Here is a 25888-nt window from a genome sequence, read left to right on the forward strand (position 1 = left end):
ATGTGTATTTCAGAAATACAATTTGGACCGCCTGTTGGAGGATGAATTGGAAAAGAGCAAAAGCACAGGTTCTCCAAAATCTAGGTAAGAAGAGCCTGAGGTCTGAAGCGAGTGATGGCCCTCGGAAGGGAGAAGAGGGGGCAGATGGAGGAGACACGTGGGGCGGAGACGGAACAGAAGGTGGTGGAAGATAAGGGAGGGGAAGGAATCTGGGCTTTGGTTTTGGCCACTGAGTCAGTGGTGACGTCATTCATCAAGGTCTGCAGGGAAGGTTCAGACGCAGCTCACTTCTAGACCTGTTAAGTTAGAAGTGCCTGTGAAATCGTCCAGCAGGCAGTTAGAAATGTGGGTCTAGAGCTTAGGAGCAAACTGTGATCGTGATATGGAGTCAGTCATCAATAGAAGAGGCTACGGCTGCCCATGGGGGAAGGTAGAAATGCATCTGAGAAGAGACGAGGGCCTAAGGCGACCACCGGGAAACTCAGGCGTCTAAGACCAGGTGGATGAGTGAGAGTCCCCTATAGCTCTTATTAAACAGCGCTAAGTCTAGAATTTCTTCCAAAGTCACCCAGATATGCCACACAAATTAGGTTTTCCATAAATCCGTGGGTTTGTTAGGGAACAATCCCCCACCTACAGTTAAGACCTCACGCTACGGTGTTGAAGGTCTATGCTGTTTCCAAGAGGTGCCTAGTAAGAGATTCCATAACTGACACCCCTGAGGAAGACAATGGCCAGCTTCCTGCAGCGGTAATGGGGAGAGGGGAAAATGCAGTTTAAAAAGCCCCCACCAGGTTCCCCAGGGAAATGTGAGCATTTGAGTACAGTAAGTCCCCTGCATACAAACAAGTTCCGTTCCAAGAGTTATTCTGTTAAGTCCAATTTGTTCGTTAAGTCCAATAAAGTTAGCCTAGATACCCAACTAACACAATCGGCTATATAGTACTGTACTGTAATAGGTTTATAATACTTTTCACACAAATAATACATAAAAAACAAACCAAAAATAAAGTAAACATTTTTAATCTTACAGTACAGTACCTTGAAAAGCACAGTAGTACAGTACAACAGCTGGCATACAGGGGCTGGCATCGAGTGAACAGGCAAGAAGAGTTACTGACTGGAGGAGGGAGAGGAGGTGGGAGATGGTAGAGCTGAAGGATTGTCAGCAACAGGAGACGGAGGGCAAGCTGCAGTTTCACTCAGGCCTGACGCTGATGGCACAGGTTCTGGTTCCTTGCTGGATTCAATTCTATCTACCCTTTTGAAAAAACGATCCAGTGATATCTGGGTAGTAGCTCTTTTTTTCATCATAGATGACGCGGTGGCACTGGATTGCATCCTGAATGGCTGTTGCAACCTTCGTGTACCGTTCTATGTGCAGGTGCTGTGCCTCAAAAACTAACAGTGCCTCCTCACACAAAGGAAAGCCCCTGGCCATTTCCTGTGTTGTGAATCTCTTCAGTTCTTCAGTTACTTCTTCTTCCTCTTGTCTCTCTTCATCCTTTCTCTGGGCCTCCAATTCCTGGTGCTTCTTAGCAGTACCAGCTACATCACCGCGGCTTTTACACTTGCTTCTGGTCATCCTGGGCTTGAAATAAAGATACCGTACTACTGTACTCTATACAGTTCTGTAAAGTACGCAGAAGCACAACCACTTGTAGAGGATGCACGCATGTGACAATGTACGCCAGACACGTGAACTAACGTACATGATTGGACATGCGAATGCACGTTCTCATCCTTGAAAGCTCACAACTTGAAGGTTCATATGTAGAGGATTTACTGTATCTCTGCACTCAGCCCTTCAGGCTATCAATGAAATGCCCTTTCATTCATGATGTTTTGTCCTCACAGTAAAGTAAGTGGTTTTTATCACACATTTCCTGTTTTCAGCCCAGAGGGAGATTAACTGTTTACTCTTTTCTGTGTGAGAACTCTCCTTAAGCTCACGTTATTCCTCTGTTTGCTCTTCTCTGAGATTAATAATTCTAGGTCCTCTAATCTCTTGGCTAACCTTTTAAAACCACCAGCTTTCTCACCCACCCCAGGAACAGCAGAACAAAGTGCTCGCTCAGCTTGGAGAAGGAGGGCCCACAGCAGGGGCAGGAAGGCCATCGCCTGCTTGTTCTGTACCACGCTGCCCCTTGTCAGTCCCAGCATCACTGTTGCCATTCTAAATGTGCCGCTACCATGCCGTTGATTCCATCAACACGTGACTTCTAGACTGCTTTCTGCTCTGCCTGCTCGAGGCCTTCCCCACCTTAAAAAGAGTCTGCCTTTTCTCTCGAATGTGAAAGCTTGGATTTCATCAGGCTGGTTCTTCGCCACATTTTTGAGTTTAAATAATCTTAACTTCCAGCCATGTTTTCCAAGGTGCTGTTTCCCATCCCCCAACCTGCTGTCTATGGCAGACCTGCTCTCCTTTCCATCGGCTTCATTACTGATTTAAACCAAATCAGACCCAAGGCAAGAAATGGGTCGTGTCTAGGCTGGAGTTCTTTCACCCTGAGTATGTGAGATGAGGGGACATACTCATTACTACCCCTAGGCGTCAACAGTATCCATTCTCTACTAGAAGCAAGTGACAAAGGAAATTATGGAGGCTACCATCTGAGAAAACTTTGAAGAGTCAGGAAAAAAGCAATGAAGCAGGACTTGTCCTACAAAATATTAAATATATTATAAATTTACAATAACTGAAATAGGAAGGTACAAGCACAGGACAGGCAAAGCAATGGAAGAAGCTAGACAATCGAGAAAGAGACCCAAATAAATAAATGAGAATATAGTGTGTGGCCTGGACAGTCATTCCAAAGGTGATGGGGAAACTGGCTTATCATCTGGGGGAAAAAAATTACCATGTAAATTTAGCCTTATACACGCATCTAAACAAATTCCAAATGGGTCTAAACTTCAATGTGAAAAGCAAAACCATTAAGAAGCATTTGAAAATAGTAGAGAATAAAAATTATTGATCTGATTTTCAGGGTGGGGACGGCTTTTCTTGGCATGACCAGAGGGAGAAACTATAAAAGAATCAATAGAATTGATTACATGAAAACTTAAAATGTCTAAATGTCAAAAAGAATATTGACAAGAAAATTAAAGAGTAAATAACCTGGGGGTGTAATATGTATAACAAAAGATTAAAACCATTAATGTAGGCAAGCTATTAAAATCAATGAGAGGAAGGAGGTAAAAGAAGTGCAAATGTGTTAAAATTCCTCTAAAACCCATTAAAATGAACCAAAAAAAAAAGTAAAAGAAAATTTTATCTGCACCAAATCTAAACAAAGTTCGCAACCTTATGCTATAAACTTCAAGTAAATGCAAGGAACTAATACATATAAATAAATATATAAAAATAAAGACACCCAATGGTTCTTTTCTAATCCTCAGCATCTCCCCAACTGGACCACAGCCCCCACTCAAGGCATGATAAATTGAAATTGATGGCAATAGAGCAAATGGAGCTTACACCATAAGTCATCAGATATCGCAAGGTGAGCTGCATCTTCCCCATCAATAAGGTTATGAGACTTGGCTTCCCAGGAAGAAGGAACAATCTTCTTTTTATCTTTATCTCCCCTTCAGCACTTGGCACCGGTCTTTGTACATAACCAATCAATAGGTATTCACTGAATTAAATTGTTAAGTTGCAGTATACCCTTCCCCCACTTCTATAACACAGAGAAACACTTTTTCAGGTTTCTGATATAAAGAAACTTTCCCATCCATATTTTGTAAAAAGCTAGCGTTAATATAGGAACATAACACATCCAGCCCATTTTCCTCTGTGGTGTACCATCTTGTCTCAGTGGGGCCTCAGCAGGAATGCAGACGTTTTCAGTGAGAAGAGTGGGGAGATATCCATCCCCATATAGCCATTTCCTTGAGAGGCTAGGTTTTGATTTGAAGCTGGAAAGTAGTTGAGAGATTTCTGGGCATGAGAGGAACAGGTGGCCCATGGAGGTATGGAAGGACATGTGTGCCTCCCTCCTGGCCTGACCTAACATTAGGTCCTCAGATGTCAAAGAACCTGTGTCCGTGAAAGACTTAGAGAGAGCCTGGAGGAAGAAAAACAGTTGGGATGAAGGCCAGCTCCTCTCCTAACCTCCGGGGCAGTTCCTACCCAGGGGAAACAGCAGGAATAAGTGTGGTACCCTGGAACCAGCCTGAGAAGACAAGGTCCTCACTGAGGACACAGGAGTGCACAGTCCTTGGATGGTTTGTGGAAGAGAAGCTCACAGCAGAAGAACATCAAGACACCTGGTCCTGCATGGTCCTTCCTAAGGACACTTAATAGTAAGAGAGGAGGGGTCAGAGGAGGGGGCAGTGGTCCCCAGCCCTGTAGAAGGAATTACAGCTATCCTGACTGGACCTCTCTGTTAGAGGGATAGCCTGAGAACGCTTGGGACATACCTGTGTTTTCAGTGGCTTTCCTGAACATCTGAAAAAGTACATTGCTTTTCTTATTACGAATGCAGGTAGAGATGGGAAAGTTCCCATGTACGTTGCCAGCCTTGGTGTTGAAGGTGGACTTGGGAAGGAATGATTTCCTTTACATATTCGTTTCCCTTTTTTCTTCCAGCATTCTTGGTTCCATAATAAACATTCAACCACAAATGATCACCACATCGCGTGGAACAAGTGGTTTATCTTTACATTCCTGCAGGCACTTGCTTTCTCTCTCTCTCTCTCTTTCTCTCCCTCCCCCCACTTTCCCCTCTCTGGTTCTCTCCCTCTCTCTATGAGAAGAAAATTTTGCCTACAAGCTTTTTGACTTGGCTAGAAAGTAGCATAACCAGTGTGGGGCAGCTCTTCTGACCCTTTGGGTTTACATCAAGGATGAAAGTTTGTTCTTACATAAGGGTGTATAAATAGTGGCACTATTCTGATGAATTCCCATCAATGGGCTGCTGCGGAAGCACGTGGGCCATGAGTCAGAAGCACTGTGATAGCCCTCCATCTCACCACCTTTCTCACCAGCACCCTCTTCCATTGCCACTACAACACTTGCCTCTGTCCTTCAACATTCCAAAAGCTTTCACTCTCCTCTGAGGTCAGCAATATATTTAAAGCGCTCATTTTCATCCTGTTCCCATCCGTAAGATTTAGCTTAATGTAAGACACTCAGAAGGGAAATTCCATTCACTTTTCTTCTGGGAAATCAGCTGCTGCGTATTCCACGTCCAAACCCCTTGCCTCACATTTCTGGTAAAATTCAAAAGTTCACAATTTTGCTGAAACAAAGCCACACCTTAGGCAAACAGGCATACCTCTTCACATCAGTATATGGTTCTCTTATTAAAGAGAGGGCTTGGGGTTTGTTCTTATTTTATTTGTTTAGTTACTCTTTCATAAATCTTAACAATGTGAATTTTCACACTTTTTAAAAATTGCTAATTCTTTAAAGTAGAGTGAAAAATATGCAGTCATGGTTTCAATGAACTTAAACAGCTCAACAGTGTCCCCTGGTGGCCATGAACACAGACACAGGGTGCTTGAGCTACAGGGCAATATTTAGCGTACAAAACAAGGTAGAAGGGCTTCCCTGGTGGCGCAGTGGTTGAGAGTCCGCCTGCCGATGCAGCAGACATGGGTTCGTGCCCCAGTCCGGGAGGATCCCTACATGCCGCGGAGTGGCTGGGCCTGTGAGCTATGGCCGCTGAGCCTGTGCGTCCGGAGCCTGTGCTCCGCAATGGGAGAGGCCACAACAGTGAGAGGCCCGTGTACCACAAAAACAAAACAAAAACAAGGTAGAAGTAAGTGTCTCATCAAGATGAAACACCCTCTCCCCAGCTCAAAAAATATGAAATGCTAATGTGAATCAGCAATGCAAACCATCAAAACATGAGAAGGACCAAAGAGTAGGAGACTGAATAACTATCCATTTTGATAAATCACCATGGGAAAAAATGCCCAAATTGAACATCTCTTTCCAGCCCCAAAGTTGGTGAATTCTTTTTGGTCTAAAGCCTTTATTAACTAACCAGGCATTTCTTCAATGCCAATACCACCTGCTGGCCATTTGGGGGTTAGCCCTCGTATGCATTCATTACAAAAATATTCTTTTGTTGTGCTATCCTTGTCCTTATGTGTGCTCACACTGTCCTTATGTGTTGGGGATTCAATGTAGAACACACAGACAAAAGTCTCTGTCTTCAAAGAGTTCCTATTTTAGTAGGGGAAAAGAAAATAAACAAGTAAATTTTAAAATACGAGTCCTGAAAATGAGTTCTATGAAGAAATTCAAGCAGAGGAAATGGATAGAGTGATGGGGTGGCAATGGGAGATGATTTTTGAAAGGATGGGCAGGGAGAGGCTCTCTAGGTAATGGCACTTGAGCAGAAACCTGAGTGATTATAAAGAAGCCATGTGGAGAGAGTATCCCACGAAGATTAACCAGCAAATGGAAAGACCTGGATGCAAGAACAAGTTTGACCCGTTTGAGAAATAACAAGGAAGGATGCTGCTGCTTAGTGAGAAGGAAAGAGGGCATAGGGAGATGAGGTCAATGAGGTAGGCAGGGGCCAGACTCCATGTTCCATGGTAAGGAACGTGGATTCCGTTAGAACACTAATGCAAACTCATAGGACCGTTTTGAGCTGGGGATGACATGTTCTTATATGCATTTTTAAATTAATTTTTATTGGAGTAGAGTTGATTTATAATGTTGTGTTAGTTTCAGTTGTACAGCAAAGTGTATCAGTTATACATATATATACATCCACTCTTTTTTAGATTCTTTTCCCATATAGGTCATTAGAGTATTGAGTAGAGTTCCCTGTGCTATACAGTAGGTCCATGTTAGTTATCTATTTTATATATAGTAGTGTGTATATGTCAATCCCAATCTCCCAATTTATCCCTCCCTTCATTTCCCCCTGGTAACCATGAGTTTGTTTTTTACATCTGTGACTCTGTTTTGTTAATAAGTGCATTTGTACCATTTTTTAGATTCCTCATATAAGCAATATCATGATATTTGACTTTCTCTGTCTGACTTACTTCATTCAATATGACACTTTGAGTGATGTTTTAAAGTTATGGTGAAGATTAAGACTTAGGGCAGCAGGTGATAGGCAACTGTGAAAACAGGGAGAAGAGTTAGAATGCTATTGCAGGAGTCCAAGCAAGAAGTTGCTGGCTTGGATTAGGTTGCTAGTGGTAAAGGCAAAGGTGGGGAGAAGTGGTTGGATTCAGAACGTTTATTTCAGAAACAAGCCAGCTTGTTGATGGACTAGAAATGGGGGAAGAGATAGAATCAATTATGATTCCTTTCTGGCCTGAGCAGTTGGTGAATAGGAATGCCAATAACTGAGATAGAGAAGCCTGGGTGGAAATGGATTTGGGGGTGAGGGAAGAGGTGAGAAATCAAAAGTTCTACTGGGTTTGCCTATTAGATGTTCAATAGGATATGTTTAGGACACAGGTGGACACATGAGTCTGGAGCTCAGAGGAGAGATTGGGACTAGGATACATATTTGGGAATGCTCAGCACATAGGTAATGTTTATAGCCATGAGACTGGTAGAGATCGCCTAGGCAGAAAGAGTAAATAACGAAGAAAAAGGAATAGAAGAAGGCGAGGGGAGGGGCATCAATAAAAGTATTCGGTTGGCCAAAAAGTTCATTTGGGTTCTTTGGAAGCTCTTATGGCAAAACCTGAACGATATTTTTGGCCAACCCAATAGATGGACCTAGTGAAAAAAAAACTGAGAAGGAAGAGCCAGCAAGGTAGAAGGATCCAAAAGCCAAGAGAAAAGGTGTTTCAAGGATGGAATGCCAAATGCTGTAGAGAAAATCATATAAGAACAAAATTGGGCAGTGGGTTTTGCAAGATGGAGACACTTCCAGTAAAGCATTGAGGACAAATGCCTCTGGACTGGAACCAGTTAAAGAAAGAAGAGGAGGTAATGATGTGGAGCCTACACAACATTCTTTCAAGGAGTTTTACTGTAAAGAGGGGCTGAGAGAAGGAAGAGTAGCTGGAGGGAATATGGGATCAAAAGAAGTGTGTTTATCTTTTCTATGTTTTCATTTAAAAATGAGATATTACAACATGCAGTGTTGGGACTAATTCTTTTTTTTTTTTTTTTGCAGTACGCGGGCCTCTCACTGTTGTGGCTTTTCCCGTTGCAGAGCACAGGCTCCGGACGCGCAGGCTCAGTGGCCGTGGCTCATGGGCCCAGCCACTCCGCGGCACGTGGGATCCTCCTGGACCAGGGCATGAACCCGTGTCCCCTGCATCGGCAGGCAGACTCTCTACCACTGTGCCGCCAGGGAAGCCCGGGACTAATTCTTTTATTTTATTTTATTTTATTTTTCGGTACGCGGGCCTCTCACTGTTGTGGCCTCTCCCGTTGCGGAGCACAGGCTCCGGACGTGCAGTCTCAGCGGCCATGGCTCACGGGCCCAGCCGCTCTGCGGCATGTGGGATCTTCCCGGACCGGGGCACGAACCCGTGTCCCCTGCATCGGCAGGCGGACTCTCAACCACTACGCCACCAGGGAAGCCCGGGACTAATTCTTTACTGGAGGGAATTGAGGATGAGGCAAGAAGGGATGACGGGTTGAGGGAGGATTCGCCTTAGGAGTGGGGACAAGAGAGAAGATAAAATATAGGTTCTGCATGAAGGCAACAATGGGAGATTTGGGAGTGGAAAGTCCTCACCTGATTCCTTTTTTTTTTTAATTTTATTGATTGATTGATTGATTTTTATTTATTTTTATACAGCAGGTTCTTATTAGTTATCTATTTTATACATATTAGTGTATATATGTCAATCTCAGTCTCCCAATTCATCCCACCACCACCCCCTCACCTGATTACTTCTAATTCCTCAGTGAAATAAGAAACAAGAAGCTAATAGTCGGAATATTAGCTCAGAGTGTGTGTGTTGGGGGATGGAGTGAGCATCACAGATTTGAGGAGACATGAGAAAATGAGTGGAAAGTGATTTTCTAGGGGACTAGAGTGGGACTCCCAGTCATTTTTCCCTGAGAGTAACCTACTCTTAAGGTACTTGTAACAGAATAAGAATTAAATATGTTACTGAGAAAGAAAGAGTAATAGGAAAAATTCTTTTTAAGTATGAAATATTTTAAATATTTCAAATATCCAGAAGGAATTTAACCAACACTCAGGTACACACTACCCAGATTTCTTCAATGTTCCTATTTTGTTTCAGGTAACTTTTTAAGAAATAAAACATTGCAGTTCAGGCTGCAGTCCCCTTAGTTCCCCTCTCCAATTTCACATCCTTCTTCCTCTTTCTCTTTAAGTTCATTATATAAAGATAGAAAGTAATAGTGTGCCTCTTTATTTGAGCCTATACAGCTCTGTGGTGACTTCCTTCATCCAAATGCTGTTATTCAAGATTTACCTGTTATCTGCGTTGTCAGGGAGATGACCGCAGGAAGTTCAGAAGACAAAGCCTGGATGCTGACACTGTAGTTGGTACCTGGCCTCAGGTCCAAACACGTCTCAGGAGCCTGGCTGCTGGCAGTGATATTAAAGACCATTTCCTGGGCAAATTCCTTCTGATACCATCTCTGGCCCCAAATGTGGAACTAAAACATAGAAAAGTTCACCAGGTGAATTGCTAGCTTGAAAGGCTCTGAATGCCTGGATATCTACCCTTTCTCTCACACTCTGTTACTCTTGATTCTAAAGTTCCTTCAGAAAGTGAAATACAGCAGAAAGCAAATATTAGAGTTTTAATACCATAAATATTGTAATTACAATATTATCAGTATCATAAACATATTTTTAAATCAAAATGCACAAAAACTCGAGGCCCCAACACTGACAACTTTCTCTTTCTTGTTCTCACACATATAACGGCACATGCCCAATGTGAAAGTCTGTTGGCTAAACCACAGGAGCAAAACCAAAGAACAATTTCCTAGAAAGAAAATTAAGAATCTGAACTAAGGCTTCTCCCAGGGCAGAACGTGCATTAGGATAGGGGTCCCCAACCCCCAGACCGCAGACTGGTACCAGTCCACAGCCTGTTAGGAACCAGGCCACACAGCATGAGGGGAGTGGTGGACGGAGTGAAGCTTTGTCTGCTGCTCCCCATCGCTCGCATTACCGCCTGACCCATCACCCCGCCCCCTGGCGGTAGAAAAGTTGTCTTCCATGAAACCGGTCCCTGGTGCCGAAAAGATTGGGGACTGCTGCATTAGGGTAATCCTAGTCGGTTTGGTAAAACCTGGGAAGAGTTTTTCTCCTCTGCCCGCCCCCTTCTGACATTCCCTGCACTTTACTGTAACATGCCAGCACCTGGGCCAATAGATGCACTTTTCTTCCTACTTAATTGCTCCTAGTAGCAGCTCATCCCATGGTCTTTACCTTTCTTACTCACAACCATATCTAGCTTTAGAAGTTCCCCTTGACTCTCCAGGCAACACATTCAGACCCTGACCAGAGGCACTGGTGTGGAGAGACACACACTTGCAAAAGCCACTGGCTTCCTTCCATGACACTGCCTGAACATCAGCTCTGCATCAGGCTATGTTGCACAAAGAACCTCTCATGATTTTCTCATCAATCCCCAAGGTCTCTGTCTTCAAATATGCAGCAGAAGTTCCCACTTTCTTGTTTCTTACTGCAATTGTCACTATAAATCTTCCACTGATAATGGCAGCTATATAAGTAGTTTTTTTGGTTTGTTGATATTTTTTGAACCTCCCACACAAGACAAACACCTATAAACAAAGTAACTTTCAGTAACTTACTAAATACATCTCCTCTATATCAGCTGTCTTCATACTTCTCCATCTCAAGCAGGTTTCATTAAATATTGAAATGTTACTGATGGTCTGCTTTACTGCAAGGGGAAAAGAATGAGAAATCAACTTACACCTTATACCAAAATACTACCTTTTAATTGAACAATATTCCAAGGATAAGCATTTACAGAGGATGACTTCAGCAGCATTTTAATTTAGAAATCAGTGGTAGCAGTCCAAGAAACACCATTTTTATATTTATATAAATACAGTCCTGATGAAAGATTTAAGATCAAAAGATACCCAGTCAGAGAATCCTTCCTAAAAAATTATTTAAGTCGATCCACTGCAAATTCCCTTGGTTTAGTAAGCTAAAACAGCAACTCATTGTCCCGGCCTTGGACAACCTCATTTAGACAAACAACCATCAGTTTGAAATTCTGAGTTGAGAGTAACATTTCGGCAGAGAACTGAGAATTACTCCTTGAGGAAATGAAAAAGGCTACCTCAAGCAGTCAGGCTTTTCATGATGAAAAGGGGGGAGTGGTCCCTCTCGGTTTGGTCTTCCTCATCTCTTATGATCAAAGAAGCATTCAGTGGTCTCTGCTCAATTTCATGGTAATGAATCCAAAAGACAGTTCAGTACTGTACCATATAATACAGAGGCACATCCCCCAAGCTTTTTAAAATAAAGACTAGTTATTCAAACAACACTGTAATTCAACTATACTTCAATTAAAAAAAATTTTTTTTAAAGACTGGTTATTCGGGCTTCCCTGGTGGCGCAGTGGTTGAGAGTCCGCCTGCCGATGCAGGGGACACGGGTTCATGCCCCGGTCTGGGAGGATCCCACATGCCGCGGAGCGGCTGGGCCCGTGAGCCATGGCCCGTGAGCCATGGCCCGTGAGCCATGGCCGTTGATCCTGCGCGTCCGGAGCCTGCACGTCCGGAGCCTGTGCTCCACAACGGGAGAGGCCACAACAGTGAGAGGCCCACATACCGCAAAAAAAAAAAAAAAAAAAAAAGACTGGTTATTCAAAACTCTGGTATCAAAGGTTATTTCCTTCAATGATGATTCCTGTCCTTAAACTGAAAATAATACATCAGACTTGCTAAGAAGTTTCATAGGAACACTGTGATGATTAATAAGTGATAAAGAACTCCCAAAGCACGTGAAAAAAAAAGAAAATCTCATGGGAGCCAAACCTTTATTGTGTAAGCCCCTGGACCAACAGGCTCCTATGAATGAAGCCTAGTTGATAGATGTGACCCCTCTTTATGGATGGGGCAGCTTTGCCCAGAGAAAACCTGTTCCACAGGTCACAAGCTATTCTTCAAATGCTGTAAGACAGAGTAAGGGATAAAGTATGGATGATTCAGGATAAAGCAACCTTTAAGGAAGGTAAGGAAGATGGTTTTAGAGATAAGTAGTAGTGGCCCAAGGAAACTCACATTTATGAAACTTTCAAAAAGCATATAACTTCAGTAGTATTTAAACAGTTCCAGACCATACAAAAAGGTAGAAAATTTCCCAATTCACTCAGTATGACTGGATAATCCACAATGTCCAACGTGTACAAGGACAGCACAACAAATTACTAAACACACTATGCCAAATTCACTTATTAATATAAATACAAAAATAAAATATTAACAAATAGAAGTCAGCAGTACATTCAAAGAACAATACAGTATAAACAAGGGAGATTTACTCCAGGAATACAGAGATGATCATTACTAGGAAAGCTATTAATAGATTGAAAGAGAAAAAACATATGGTCACTTTTATAAGCATAATGGTTAATACATCTAATGTACATTCCTGCCTAAAAATCTTAGCAAACTAGGATTTAATTTGATAAAAACTCCTTGATTTAAAAGAATGTTTATTAGAAACCACCACACTCAGTGGTAAAACAATTTCTAATAAAGTTAAGAACAATCCAAGGATGCGTGGTTTCACAGCTATTATTTAGCATTAGTCAGGAGATTCTAGACAATGCAGAACGAGGCAAGGAAAAAAATGAGCTATAAATACCAGAAAGAAAGGGAACAAATTATGCAACTGACAGTAAATTTTTAAAAAAACTGAAAAACAAATATGCAATTGTTTGAAAATGACAGAAAAATAATAGAAATTTGGCAAAATGCACCCAAAGACAAGAACATAGAAAAACTAATCGTTTTCTACATATCTGTAAGCACAAGTATGGTAGGCTGAATAATGGTCCCTTCAAAGACGTTCACATCCTAATCCCTGGAATCTGTAACCATGTTACCTTACATGGCATAAAGACTTTGCAAATGTGATTACAATAGGGAGATTATCCTGGATTATCCAGATGGGCCCAATGCAGTGACAAGGGTCTTTAAAAGAGGGAGACAAGAAAATCAGGGCCAGAGAGAACTTAAGGTTGAACTGATGAGCTTTAAAGATGGAGGATGGGGCCACAAGCCAAGGAATGTAGGCAGGGGCTAGAAACTGGAAAGAGCAAGGAAATAGATCCTCCCTTTGAGACCCCACAATGAACAAAGGCCTGCTGACACAAATAAACTAAAACCACAAATAAAATATAATAGAAAAATTAAAAGATTTCTATTCACAAGAGAAGAAACCATGAACAAACTTCAGATACCTAGCAATAAATGTAACTAGAAATGTCCAAAACTTACAAGATGATTTTTTTCCCCCAAAAGGACATAAAATAAAACAATAAAGAGAAAATGCCACATCCTTGAATGGAAAGATTGAAACGTGAAAAGATATCAATCCTCCACCAATTAACCTGTAAGTGGAATATACTTCCAATGGTGATTCCAGTGGACTTTCTTGGAACGTGGTAAGTTTACACATTATTCAGTGAATAGAAAGTTCTCACCATGTGCCAGGTATGCTTTGGGGCTAAGGATAAAGTGGTGAGAAAACAAAGTCCCTGCACCTAGTGGAATTCATTCTAGTGAGAAAGGCAGAAAATAAACAAGTGAAAAAATAAATTTTAAAAATATAGGGCTTCCCTGGTGGCACAGTGGTTAAGAATCCGCCTGCAAATGCAGGGGACATGGGTTAGATCCCTGGTCCAGGAAGATCCAACATATGCCGTGGAGCAACTAAGCCCGTGCACCACAACTACTGAGCCTGTGCTCTAGAGCCCACGAGCCACAACTACTGAAGCCCATGTGCCACAAGTACTGAAACCCATGCACTGCAATAAGAGAAGACAGCGCAATGAGAAGCCCGTGCACTGAAACAAAGAGTAGCCCTGCTCGCTGCAACTAGAGAAAGCCCACGCACAGCAATGAAGATGCAACGCGGCCAAAAATAAACAAATAAAATAAATAAATTTTTAAAGTATATATATATATATATATATATATATATATATAAAATTTTGTGCACTGGTAAAGACTATGAAAAGCATCATACAAGAATAGAAAGGATGGTTATGGAAGGTCCGCTGTGGAGGTGATATGTGAGCAGAGACCTGAAGGATGAGTGAGTGAGCATCAAGAGTGGAGGAAGAGGGGTCAGACAGAGGGGGCTCCAAGGTCAAAACCCCACATGCAGGAATCAGCTTGGCATGCTCAATGAACAAAAACACAATTACTGCTAAATTTTGGGGGGAAGATTAATGAGAATAACAAGAAAAAAGTTAAAATAAAAATATTGAAACAGGACATAACCAGGTTTCAGTAACTATTATAAAGTTATGACAGTATTTCTCAACCTTTTTTCATTATAGCCCTACATGGAGCCTTTTTAAACATTTTTTCCCCTAATCTCTCACACTTTATAAAATTTTAACACCACAGGTTTTTATATGTTTCTTATTTACTATATGTTTATCTATGATTCATATATATATATATATTTTTTGTTTGTTTGTTTGTTTTGTTTTTTTAGTGTTAATTTCCTGGGTTTTGTTTTGCTTTGTTTTGTTTTTTTTGGCTGTGTTGGGTCTTCGTCGCTGTGCCCAGGCTTGTGCCCAAACAAGCCTTTGGAATATAAAGAAAACACCTTGAGTTAGAAATTCGAAAATAAGAACAGAATGAACAAAAAGCAGGAAGGAAATGAAACACAAGTGACTGAATTCAGGAAAAAAGCAAAGGAAAAGACAAAATCACATCAGAAATAAAGACTAAATTTCATGGTGCCCAAAGACGGATAGATTAGAATATAAATGTATTGAACAAATACAAGAAAACCACCAAAAAGAATAAAAATGAGATTAAAAAGGAAGTAAAAAGGATCATAAATAAAATGGTTGACATGGAATATAGGCGAAGATCCAACATATGTATAATTAAAGTCTCTAAAGAAGAAAAACATGGAAACAGAATAAATATTTAAAACTATAATCCAAGATAGCCTTACAAAAATAAAAAGACCTGAATATAAATACTGGAAGGATTCACCAGATACCTGAGAAAACTCACCCAGAACAATCAGCCCTAAGATTTAGCTAAGTAAAACTATTAGACTTCAAAGATAAAGAAAAACTCCTCAGCATCTCCACTCAAAGAAATAAACAATTAAGATCCAAAGGCAAAAGAATTAGGCTGCGCCAGACTTCTCAAAAGCTACATAAAAAAGCAACAAAAGAAGTTATTTTAAGGAAATTCAAACAAAGAAAGTGTAAATCAAGATTTTTATATCCAACTATTCTATCTTTCAAGTATCAAGACCATAGAGAAACAGTTTTAAACATCTAAGAACTCAGGGAATACTGTACTCTTAAGGAATCTACTAGAAAATGAGCTTCATCCAAGAGGTAACTGAAGAAACTTCAGTAAAAAGACTGATGGTGAGCATCTGATATATTAAACTGTAAATCTAAGACTAAAATAAAGGTGGGGCAAGATGGAAGGATAAAATATAAACAGTATATGTTCTGATAAAGTAGAAATAAGGCAACTGAAAAATTGAGAGGAGAAGGAATAAAGAAAAAGGGAAATAGAATAGACTAGTTTGAATGTTATATAAGCAATACTTGGAAGTTACAGTATGCCATTTAAAAACTTATAAACCAGGAGAAGACCTTCAAGATGGCAGAGGAGTAAGACGTGGAGATCACCTTCCTCCCCATAAATACATCAAATATACATCTACATGTGGAACAACTCCTTCAGAACACCTACTGAACGCTGGCAGAAGACCTCAGACCTCCCAAAAGGCAAGAAACTCCCCACGTACCTGGGTAGGGCAAAAGAAAAAATACAGACAAAAGAATAGGGATGGGACCCCTATCTCTGGGAAGGAACTGTGAAGGAGGAAACGTTTCCGCACACTAGGGAGCACCTTCACTGGTGGGGATGGGGCATGGGGGGAGGGAAGCTTTGGAGCCATGGAGGGGAGTGCAGCAACAGGGGCGCAGAGGGCAAAGTGGAGAGATTCCCGCACAGAGGATCGGTGCCAACCAGCACTCACCAGCCCGAGAGGCCTGTCTGCTCACCTGCCAGGGCAGGTGGGGGCTGGGAGCTGAGGCTCAGGCTTCGGAGGTCAGACCCCAGGGAGAGGACTGGGGCTGGCTGCGTGAACACAGCCTGAAGGAAGCTAGTGCATCACAGATAGCCAGGAGGGAGTCTGGGGAAAAGACTAGACCTGCCAGAGCGGCAAGAGACCATTGTTTCGGGGTGTGCGAAGAGAAGGGATTCCTTCCCAGAGTGCCCAAAGAAGGCAGAGCACCGCCTAAACAAGCTCCAGGGACAGGCATGAGCCACAGACATCAGCTCGGACCCCAGAGATGGGCATGAACTGTTAAGGCTGCTGCTGCTGCCACCAAGAATCCTGAGTGCAAGTGCAGGTCACTACCCACTCCGCCCCGCCGGGATCCTGTGCAGCACGCCACTGCCAGGGTCCCATAACCCAGGGACAATTTCCCCGGGAGAACACACGGCACGCCTCAGGCTGTTGCAACATCACGCCGGCCTCTGCCACCTCAGGCTCGCCCCGCATTCCAATTATGACTACTGTACCCCTCCCTCCCCCTGGCCTGAGTGAGCAAGACAGACCTAATCAGCTGCTGTTTTAACACCCTCCTGTCTGGGTGGGTAACAGACTCCTGAGGGTGGCCTACATGCAGAGGCGGGGCCACAACCAAAGCTGAACCCCAGGAGCTGTGCGAACAAAGAAGAGAAAGGGAAATCTCTCCCAGCAGCCTCAGGAGCAGCAGATTAAATCCCCACAATCAACTTGATAAAACCTGCATCTGAAAAATACCTGAATAGACAATGAATGTTCCCAAAATTGAGGTGGTGGACTTTGGGAGCAACTGTAGACTTGGGGTTTGCTTTCTGCATCTAATTTGTTTCTGGTTTTATGTTTATCTTAGTTTAGTATTTAGTACTTATTGATGGATTTGTTTATTGGTTTGGTTGCTCTCTTCCTTTTATATATATATATATATTTTTTTTAATCCTTTTTCTCTTTTTCTGAGTGTGTATGTGTATGCTTCTTTGTGTGATTTTGTCTGTATAGCTTTGCTTTTACCATTTGTCCTAGAGTTCTGTCTGTTTGTTTGTTTTTTCTTCCTTTTCTTCTGAGCCATGGGGCTGGCAGGGTCTTGGTGCTCCGGCCAGGTGTCGGGCCTGAGCCTCTGAGGTGGGAGGGCTGAGTCCAGGATATTGGACCACAGGAAGCCTCCCTGCCCCATGTACTATCAATCAGCGAGAGCTCTCCCAGAGATCTTCATCTCAGCACTAAGACCCAGCCCCACCCAAAGGCCAGCAAGTTCCAGTGCTGGATACCCCATGCCAAACAACTAGCAAGACAGGAACACAACCCCACACATTAGCAGATAGGCTGCCTAAAGTCATACTGAGTTCACAGACATTCCAAAACACACCACCAGATGCAGCCCTGCCCACCAGAAGGACAAGATCCAGCCCCACCCAACAGAACACAGGCACCAGCCCCCTCCACCAGGAAGCCTGAACAAGCCACTGAACCACCCTCACCCATGGGGGCAGACAACAAAAATAACAGGAGCTACAAACCTGCAGCCTGCAAAAAGGAGAACCCAAACACAGTAGGTTAAACAAAATGAGAAAACAGAGGAATATGCAGCCGATGAAGGAGCAAGGTAAAAACCAACCAAATGAAACAAATGAAGAGGAAATAGGCAGTCTACCTGAAAAAGAATTTAGAGTAATGATAGTAAAGATGATCCAAAATCTTGGAAACAGAATGGAGAAAATACAAGAAACGTTTAAAAAGGGCCTAGAAGAACTAAAGAGCAAACAAACAATGATGAACAACACAGCAAATGAAATTAAAAATACTCTAGAAGGAATGAATAGCAGAATAACTGAGGCAAAAGAATGGATAAGTGACCTGGAAGATAAAATAGTGGAAAAAAACTGCTGCAGAGCAGAATAAAGAAAAAAGAATGAAAAGAATTGAGGAACAGTACTCAGAGACCTCTGGGACAACATTAAACGGACCAACATTCGAATTATAGGGGTCCAAGAAGAAAAAGAGAAAAAGAAAGGGTCTGAGAAAATATTTGAAGAGACTGTAGTTGAAAACTTCCCTAACATGGGAAAGGAAATAGTCAATCAAGTCCAGGAAGCGCAGAAAGTCCCATACAGGATAAATCCAAGGAAAAGCACACCAAGACACAAATTTATCAAAGTATCAAAAATTAAATTCAAAGAAAAAATATTAAAAGCAGCAAGGGCAAAGCAACAAATTATATACAAGGAAAACCCCATAATGTTAACAGCTGATCTTTCAGCAGAAACTCTGTAAGCCAGAAGGGAGTGGCAGGACATATTTAAAGTGATGAGTGGGAAAAACCTACAACCAAGATTACTCTATCCAGCAAGGATCTCATTCAGATTTGATGGAGAAATTAAAACCTTTACAGACAAGCAAAAGTTAAGAGAATTCAGCACCACCAAACCATTTACAACAAATGCTAAAGGAACTTCTCTAGGCAGGAAACACAAGAGAAGGAAAAGACCTACAATAACAAACCCAAAACAATTAAGAAAATGTTGGTAGGAACATACATATCGATAATTACCTTAAATGTAAATGGATTAAATGCTGCAACCAAAAGACACAGACTGGCTAAATGGATACTAAAACAAGACCTGTATATATGTTGTTTACAAGAGACCCACTTCAGACCTAGAGACACACACAGACTGAAAGTGAGGGGATGGAAAAAGATATTCTGTGCAAATGGAAATCAGAAGAAAGCTGGAGTAGCAATACTCATATAAGACACAATGGACTTTAAAATAAAGACTATTACAAGAGACAAAGAAGGACACTACATAATGATCAAGGGATCAATCCAAGAAGACAATATAACAATGGTAAATATTTATGCACCCAACCTAGGAGCACCTCAATACATAAGGCAAATGCTAACAGCCATAAAAGGGGAAATCAACAGTAACAAAATAATAGTAGGGGACTTTATAACACCCCACTTTCACCAATGGACAGAGCACCCAAAATGAAAATAAATAAGGAAACAAGCCTTAAAAGACACAGTAGACCAGATAGACTTAATTGATATTTTTGGACATTCCATCTAAAAACAACAGAATACACTTTCTTCTCAAGTGCTCATGGAACATTCTCCAGGATAGATCATATCTTGGGTTACAAATCAAGCCTTGTTAAATTTAAGAAAACTGAAATTGTATCAAGTATCTTTTCCACCCACAACGCTATGAGACTAGATATCAATTACATGAAAAAAGCTGTAAAAAATACAAACACATGGAGGCTAAACAATATGCTACTCAATAACCAAGAGATCACTGAAGAAATCAAAGAGGAAATTAAAAAATACCTAGAAACAAATGACAATGAAAACACGATGACCCACAATCCTACCTCAAGAAACAAGAGAAATCTCAAATAAACAACCTAAACTTACACCTAAAGCAATTATAGAAAGAAGAAGAACAACAACAACAAAAACCCAAGTGAGCAGAAGGAAAGAAATCATAAAGATCAGATCAGAAATAAATGAAAAAGAAATGAAGGAAACGATAGCAAAGTTCAATAAAACTAAAAGCAAGTTCTTTGAGAAGATAAACAAAATTGATAAACCATTAGCCAGACTCATCATCAGAAAAAAAAGGGAGGAGACTCAAATCAACAGAATTAGAAATGAAAAAGGAGAAGTAACAACTGACACTGCAGAAATACAAAGGATCATGAGAGATTACTATAAACAACTCTATGCCAATAAAATGGACAACCTGGAAGAAACTGACAAATTCTTAGAAAAGTACAATCTTCCAAGATGGAACCAGGAAGAAATAGACAATATGAACAGACCAATCACAAGCACTGAAATTGAAACTGTGATTTAAAATCTTCCAACAGGGCCTCCCTGGTGGCGCAGTGGTTGAGAGTCCGCCTGCCGGTGCAGGGGATACGGGTTCGTGCCCTGGTCTGGGAGGATCCCATATGCCGCGGAGCGGCTGGGCCCGTGAGCCATGGCCGCTGAGCCTGTGCGTCCGGAGCCTGTGCTCCGCAACGGGAGAGGCCGCAGCAGTGAGAGGCCCGCGTACAGCAAAAAATAAAAAAAAAATAAAATAAAAATAAAATAAAATAAAATAAAATCTTCCAACAAACAAAAGCCCAGGACCAGATGGCTTCACAAGTGAATTCTATCAAACATTTAGAGAAGAGCTAACACCTATATTTCTCAAACTCTTCCGAAATACAGCAGATGGAGGAACACTCCCAAACACATTCTACAAGGCCACCATCACCCTGATACCAAAACCAAACAAAAATGTCACAAAAAAAAGAAAACTACAGACCAATGTCACTGATGAACATAGATGCAAAAATCCTCAACAAAATACTAGCAAACAGAATCCAACAGCACATTAAAAGGATCATACATCATGATCAAGTGGGGTTTATCCCAGGAATGCAAGGATTCTTCAATACATGCAAATCAACAAATGTGATAAACTACATTAACAAACTGAAGGATAAAAACTATATAATAATCTCAATAGATGCAGAAAAAGCTTTTGACAAAATTCAACACCCATTTATGATAAAAACTCTCCAGAAAGTGGGCATAAGGGAACCTACCTCAATATAATAAAGGCCATATATGACAAACCCACAGCCAACATCATTCTCAATGATGAAAAACTGAAACACTTCCTTTAAGATCAGGAAGAAGACAAGGTTGCCCAATCTCACCGCTATTATTCAACATAGTTTTGAAAGTTTTAGCCACAGCAATCAGAGAAGAAAAAGAAATAAAAGGAATCCAAATTGGAAAAGATCAAGTAAAACTGTCACTGTTTGCAGATGACATGATACTAAACATAGAGAATCCTAAACATGTTACCAGAAAACTACTAGAGCTAATCAATGAATCTGGTAAAGTAACAGGATACAAAATTAATGCACAGAAATCTCTTGCATTCCTATACACTAAGGATGAAAACTCTGAAGGAGAAATTAAGGAAACAATCCCATTTACCACTGCAACAAAAAGAATAAAATACCTAGGAATAAACCTACCTAAGGAGACAAAAAACCTGTATGCAGAAAACTATAAGACACTGATGAAAGAAATTAAAGATGATACCAACAGATGGAGAGATATACCATGTTCTTGGATTGGAAGAATCAACACTGTGAAAATGACTATACTACCCAAAGCAGTCTACAGATTCAATGCAATCCCTATCAAGCTACCAATGGCATTCTTCACAGAACTAGAACAAAAATTTTTACAATTTGTATGGAGACACAAAAGACCCCGAATAGCCCATCTTGAGAAAAAAAAAAAAAACCGGAGCTAGAGGAATCAGACTCCCTGACGTCAGACTATACTACAAAGTTACAGTAATCAAGACAATATGGTACTGGCACAAAAATAGAAATATAGATCAATGGAACAGGATAGAAAGCCCAGAGATAAACCCATGCACCTATGGTCACCTAATCTATGACAAAGGAGGCAAGGATAAACAATGGAGAAAAGACAGCCTCTTCAATAAGTGGTGCTGGGAAAACTGGACAGATACATGTAAAAGAATGAAATTAGAACACTCCCTAACACCATACACAAAAATAAACTCAAAATGGGTTAAAGACCTAAATGTAAGATTGGACACTATAAAACTCTTAGAGGAAAACAGAGGAAGAACACTCTTTGACATAAATCACAGCAAGATCTTTTTTGACCCACTTCCTAGAGTAATGGAAATAAAAACAAAAATAAACAAATGGGACCGAATGAAACTTAAAAGCTTTTGCAGAGCAAAGGAAACTATAAACAAGACGAAAAGCCAGAATGGGTGAAAATATTTGCAAATGAATCAACAGACAAAGGATTAATCTCCAAAATATATTATCAGCTCAAAAAAACAAACAACCCAGTCAAAAACTGGACAGAAGACCTAAATAGACATTTCTCCAAAGAAGACATACAGATGGCCAAGAGGCACATGAAAAGCTACTCAACATCACTAATTATTAGAGAAATGCAAATCAAAACCACAATGAGGTATCACCTCACACCAGTTAGAATGGGCATCATTAGAAAATCTACGAACAATAAATTCTGGAGAGGGTGCGGAGAAGAGGGAACCCTCTTGCACTGTTGGCGGGAATGTAAATTGATACAGCCATTATGGAGAACAGTATGGAGGTTCCTTAAAAAACTAAAAATAGAATTACCATATGACCCAGCAATCCCACTACTGGGCATATACCCTGAGAAAACCATAATTCAAAAAGACACATGCACCTCAATGTTCACTGCAGCACTATTTACAATAGCTAGGTCATGGAAGCAACCTAAATGTCCATTGACAGACGAATGGATAAAGAAGATGTGGTACATATATACAATGGAATATTACTCAGCCATAAAAAGGGATGAAACTGGGTCATTTGTAGAGACATGGATGGACCTAGAGACTGTCACGCAGAGTGAAGTCAGTCAGAAAGAGAAAAACAAATATCGTATATTAACACGTATATGTGGAATCTAGAAAAATGGTACAGATGAACCGGTTTGCAAGGCAGAAATAGAGACACAGATGTAGAGAACAAACATATGGACCCAAGGGGGGAAAGCGGGGTGGGGATGGGGGTGGGATGAATTGGGAGAGTGGAATTGACATATATACACTAATATGTATAAAATAGATAACTAATAAGAACCTGCTGTATAGCACAGGGAACTCCACTTTGCTGTACAGTAGAAACTAACACAACATTGTAAAACAACTATACCCCAATAAAAATTTCTTAAAAAAAGAAATTATATCAAATTAAAAAGTCACAAGGAAATGAAATAAAAAAGAACATCTTGTAGTTAGCTTTCCTTTGCATTGTATTACTGGATAGAGTACACTAAGAAGCAAGCGGTCTTTGATTTCAGCCTAGAAGACAGTCGTGGAGCCTCTTTGTCTGTACACATGATTAGAATATTGTGGCCCTGAAAAGAATGAGATGAACCCATTGCTTCTAGAGCCATTTAAAACCCATTTAGTGATGGGCTTCAATTCCAAATAACTTATTCATCTTTATATACCCCATGGGTATGGTTCTACCTAGCTGGATCTTACAATGTCATTATCTTATCTTATAAAGAACAACTGTTTACTCTCCCCAGTTTTGGCGTGTTACAGATGATTGGATATTCCATACAAAACATATGCCAATTTCTGGCTTGGCCAACTGCAAGTATGAGTTTCTCAGGCTGATGGTTTATAAGAGAAGCAGGCTGCCTTCAGACATAACTTTTCCACTATAGAATACTGTTACAATATTTATCATTTTGTGGGAAAATGTCAGAAACAATGTTAAAATATTTACTCTTTATTATGTTTTCTTTGGACTTCGGTTCTGTGAACAGGAATCAGTTATGGGGAAAGTTTTATAAGGTCCCTGTAGATCTCAAATTACGCATACTGTTAGAAAACCTGCCATCATAAGCCACCTCATCAGTTAGGCGTTCTACCAGGGAACAGAGGGAAAAAGTGGTCTGTCCCTTCTTTAGATATTTTTTTAAATTTACCAACACTATTTTAGAAGTAACTAAATGCATGCAGTCCTCTGCTAAAGAGAACAGAAAAACCAGTATTCTCTTGATCATAACTGATATGGTTTTAAAACCTCTAATTAGGAGCAGCCTAAATAGACAGTTGGTTTTGCAGGGTAAGTATTGTTGGAAAGAATGGCTACAAGTCAACTATTTTGAAAGCAAAGTTACTATTTTTATAACACCTCTATAGCTCTATAAATAGTGGTATCATTTTATTATCCTTTAGTTGTCCTTGATGTACATTTCAGTTTGTCTTAGAAGGATATAACATATTTTAAAGTTGGGAGTTTGACTGTTATTTTGTTGAAATTTTTCTTAAGACAAATTTGGTATCTAGTTACAACTACCATGAGATTTTCAAGCTAAAAGTATGTGGTCACATTATATGGAGAGGAACTGGGATTCAACCATGGAGAAGCAGATTCATACAATTCCCTTAGCTCAGCTCCCTAGGCTCGGCTCCGCCTTCTAACCGAGGTGGCCAGCCTTCTTTTCAGGCACAGATTCTTGTTATTCAACTGGCAACACAGACCAACTGCTCCCTTGGTACGGATGAAAGAGGACTGTCTGAAGCACAATGGCCCCATCATTTATCAAATCTGAGTTGAGAGAAACAACATTTAGGAAACATTGCCTGAGAAACATGGACTCCAGTCATTCCTCCAAATAATCTAAAATAACCTAATCCTACCCCTGAATCAAGCCAGGTCAGCAGAGCACAGGCATTTCTAAGGAATCTTTCCTTGTCTACCCCACAATGAATTGTGCTTTCCTCAAATATAATGAGCCATGTTGAGGGATAATGTAAGAAACAGCATCATAAAATCCTCATAAAATGCTGCTCATACATGGAACTATTTATGAAACCCCCCAGAATCAGAAATTCCTATCTGATCGTGGTGTTGAAAATAATTGTACTTCTCCCAAAAAACACTGCTTTGTTGTAACCTTATGGATAATATAATGGCTCCCTTTCTGACTGGATGGGTTGAAAACTTAAACCTAAATGTGTGAACCACTAATGAACAAGTAAATAGGTTATAAGGATATGAACTATTCTTAGCCTTATCTGACATCTTTTTTTATGTCCCTGACTTTGTTTTCATTCTTCTTTAGGTTACCTATTTAACTTATTTTCTTTTATTTTATATACCTATGCAGGTCACTTAAAGTCCTTCCTAGAAAAAAGATGGGATATAAATTTAAAATTTTGTTTAAAAAAAATTCTAGGGCTGGGCTTCCCTGGTGGCGCAGTGGTTGAGAGTCCGCTTGCCGATGCAGGGGACATGGGTTCGTGCCCCGGTCCGGGAAGATCCCACATGCTGCGGAGCGGCTGGGCCCATGAGCCATGGCCGCTGAGCCTGCGTGTCCAGAGCCTGTGCTCCGCAACGGGAGAGGCCACAACAGTGAGAGGCCCGCGTACCGAAAAAAAAAAAAAAAAATTCTAGGGCTTCCCTGGTGGCACAGTGGTTGAGAGTCCACCTGCCGATGCAGGGACACGGGTTTGTGCCCCAGTCTGGGAAGATCCCACGTGCCGCGGAGTGGCTGGGCCCGTGAGCCATGGCCACTGAGCCTGCGTGTCCGGAGCCCATGCTCCGCAACGGGAGAGGCTACGACAGTGAGAGGCCGTGTACCGAAAAAAAAAAAATTCTATATTTAATATTAATGTAATATCACAAAGGAAAAGTTCATTAGATTGGACTATTTAGAAATCTAAAAACTTTACATGTCAAAAACACCATAAAGAGAATTAAAAGAAATGATAAAACAGGAGAAATATTTGACACAAATAGTAAACTCTTACTATATGAATAAGCTGTATATATCAATAAGAACACAAAATAGAATAGATAAATGAAATAATGATGGTAAATAAATCAGTCAAGAAATTTGGATGTTGAAATAAATGAATTTGAAGGAACTTAAAATTGCTTTCCTAACATAGACTCCTAGAACTAGAATGGACCTTTCCTGATCAACCCTCTAACATTACAGAGGTCATGTGTGTTCAAGGCTGCTATTTACCTGTCTTCTCATTTTTATAAAGGAAAGGACAATTTTGGCCTCTCTCCACTCCCTACTCACTAATCCT

At 40.8% G+C, this 25888-nt stretch overlaps 1 protein-coding gene across 1 annotated transcript in view; it reads right to left on the reverse strand.

Annotated features, from left to right (window-relative positions):
- Positions 1-25888, reverse strand: part of SUSD1 (sushi domain containing 1) — a 112879-nt gene that overhangs the window by 20162 nt on the left and 66829 nt on the right. Inside the window, exons 11-12 of the mRNA XM_082623213.1 lie at positions 10748-10839; positions 9391-9577 (exon numbers count right to left, since the gene is read on the reverse strand). Coding sequence (XP_082479339.1) covers positions 9391-9577; positions 10748-10839 — 279 coding nt within the window. The remainder of the gene's footprint in view (positions 1-9390; positions 9578-10747; positions 10840-25888) is intronic.

The sequence above is a fragment of the Mesoplodon mirus genome, assembly GCF_964341445.2.
Source record: "Mesoplodon mirus genome assembly, chromosome: 1".
NCBI classification, from domain to species: domain Eukaryota; kingdom Metazoa; phylum Chordata; class Mammalia; order Artiodactyla; family Ziphiidae; genus Mesoplodon; species Mesoplodon mirus.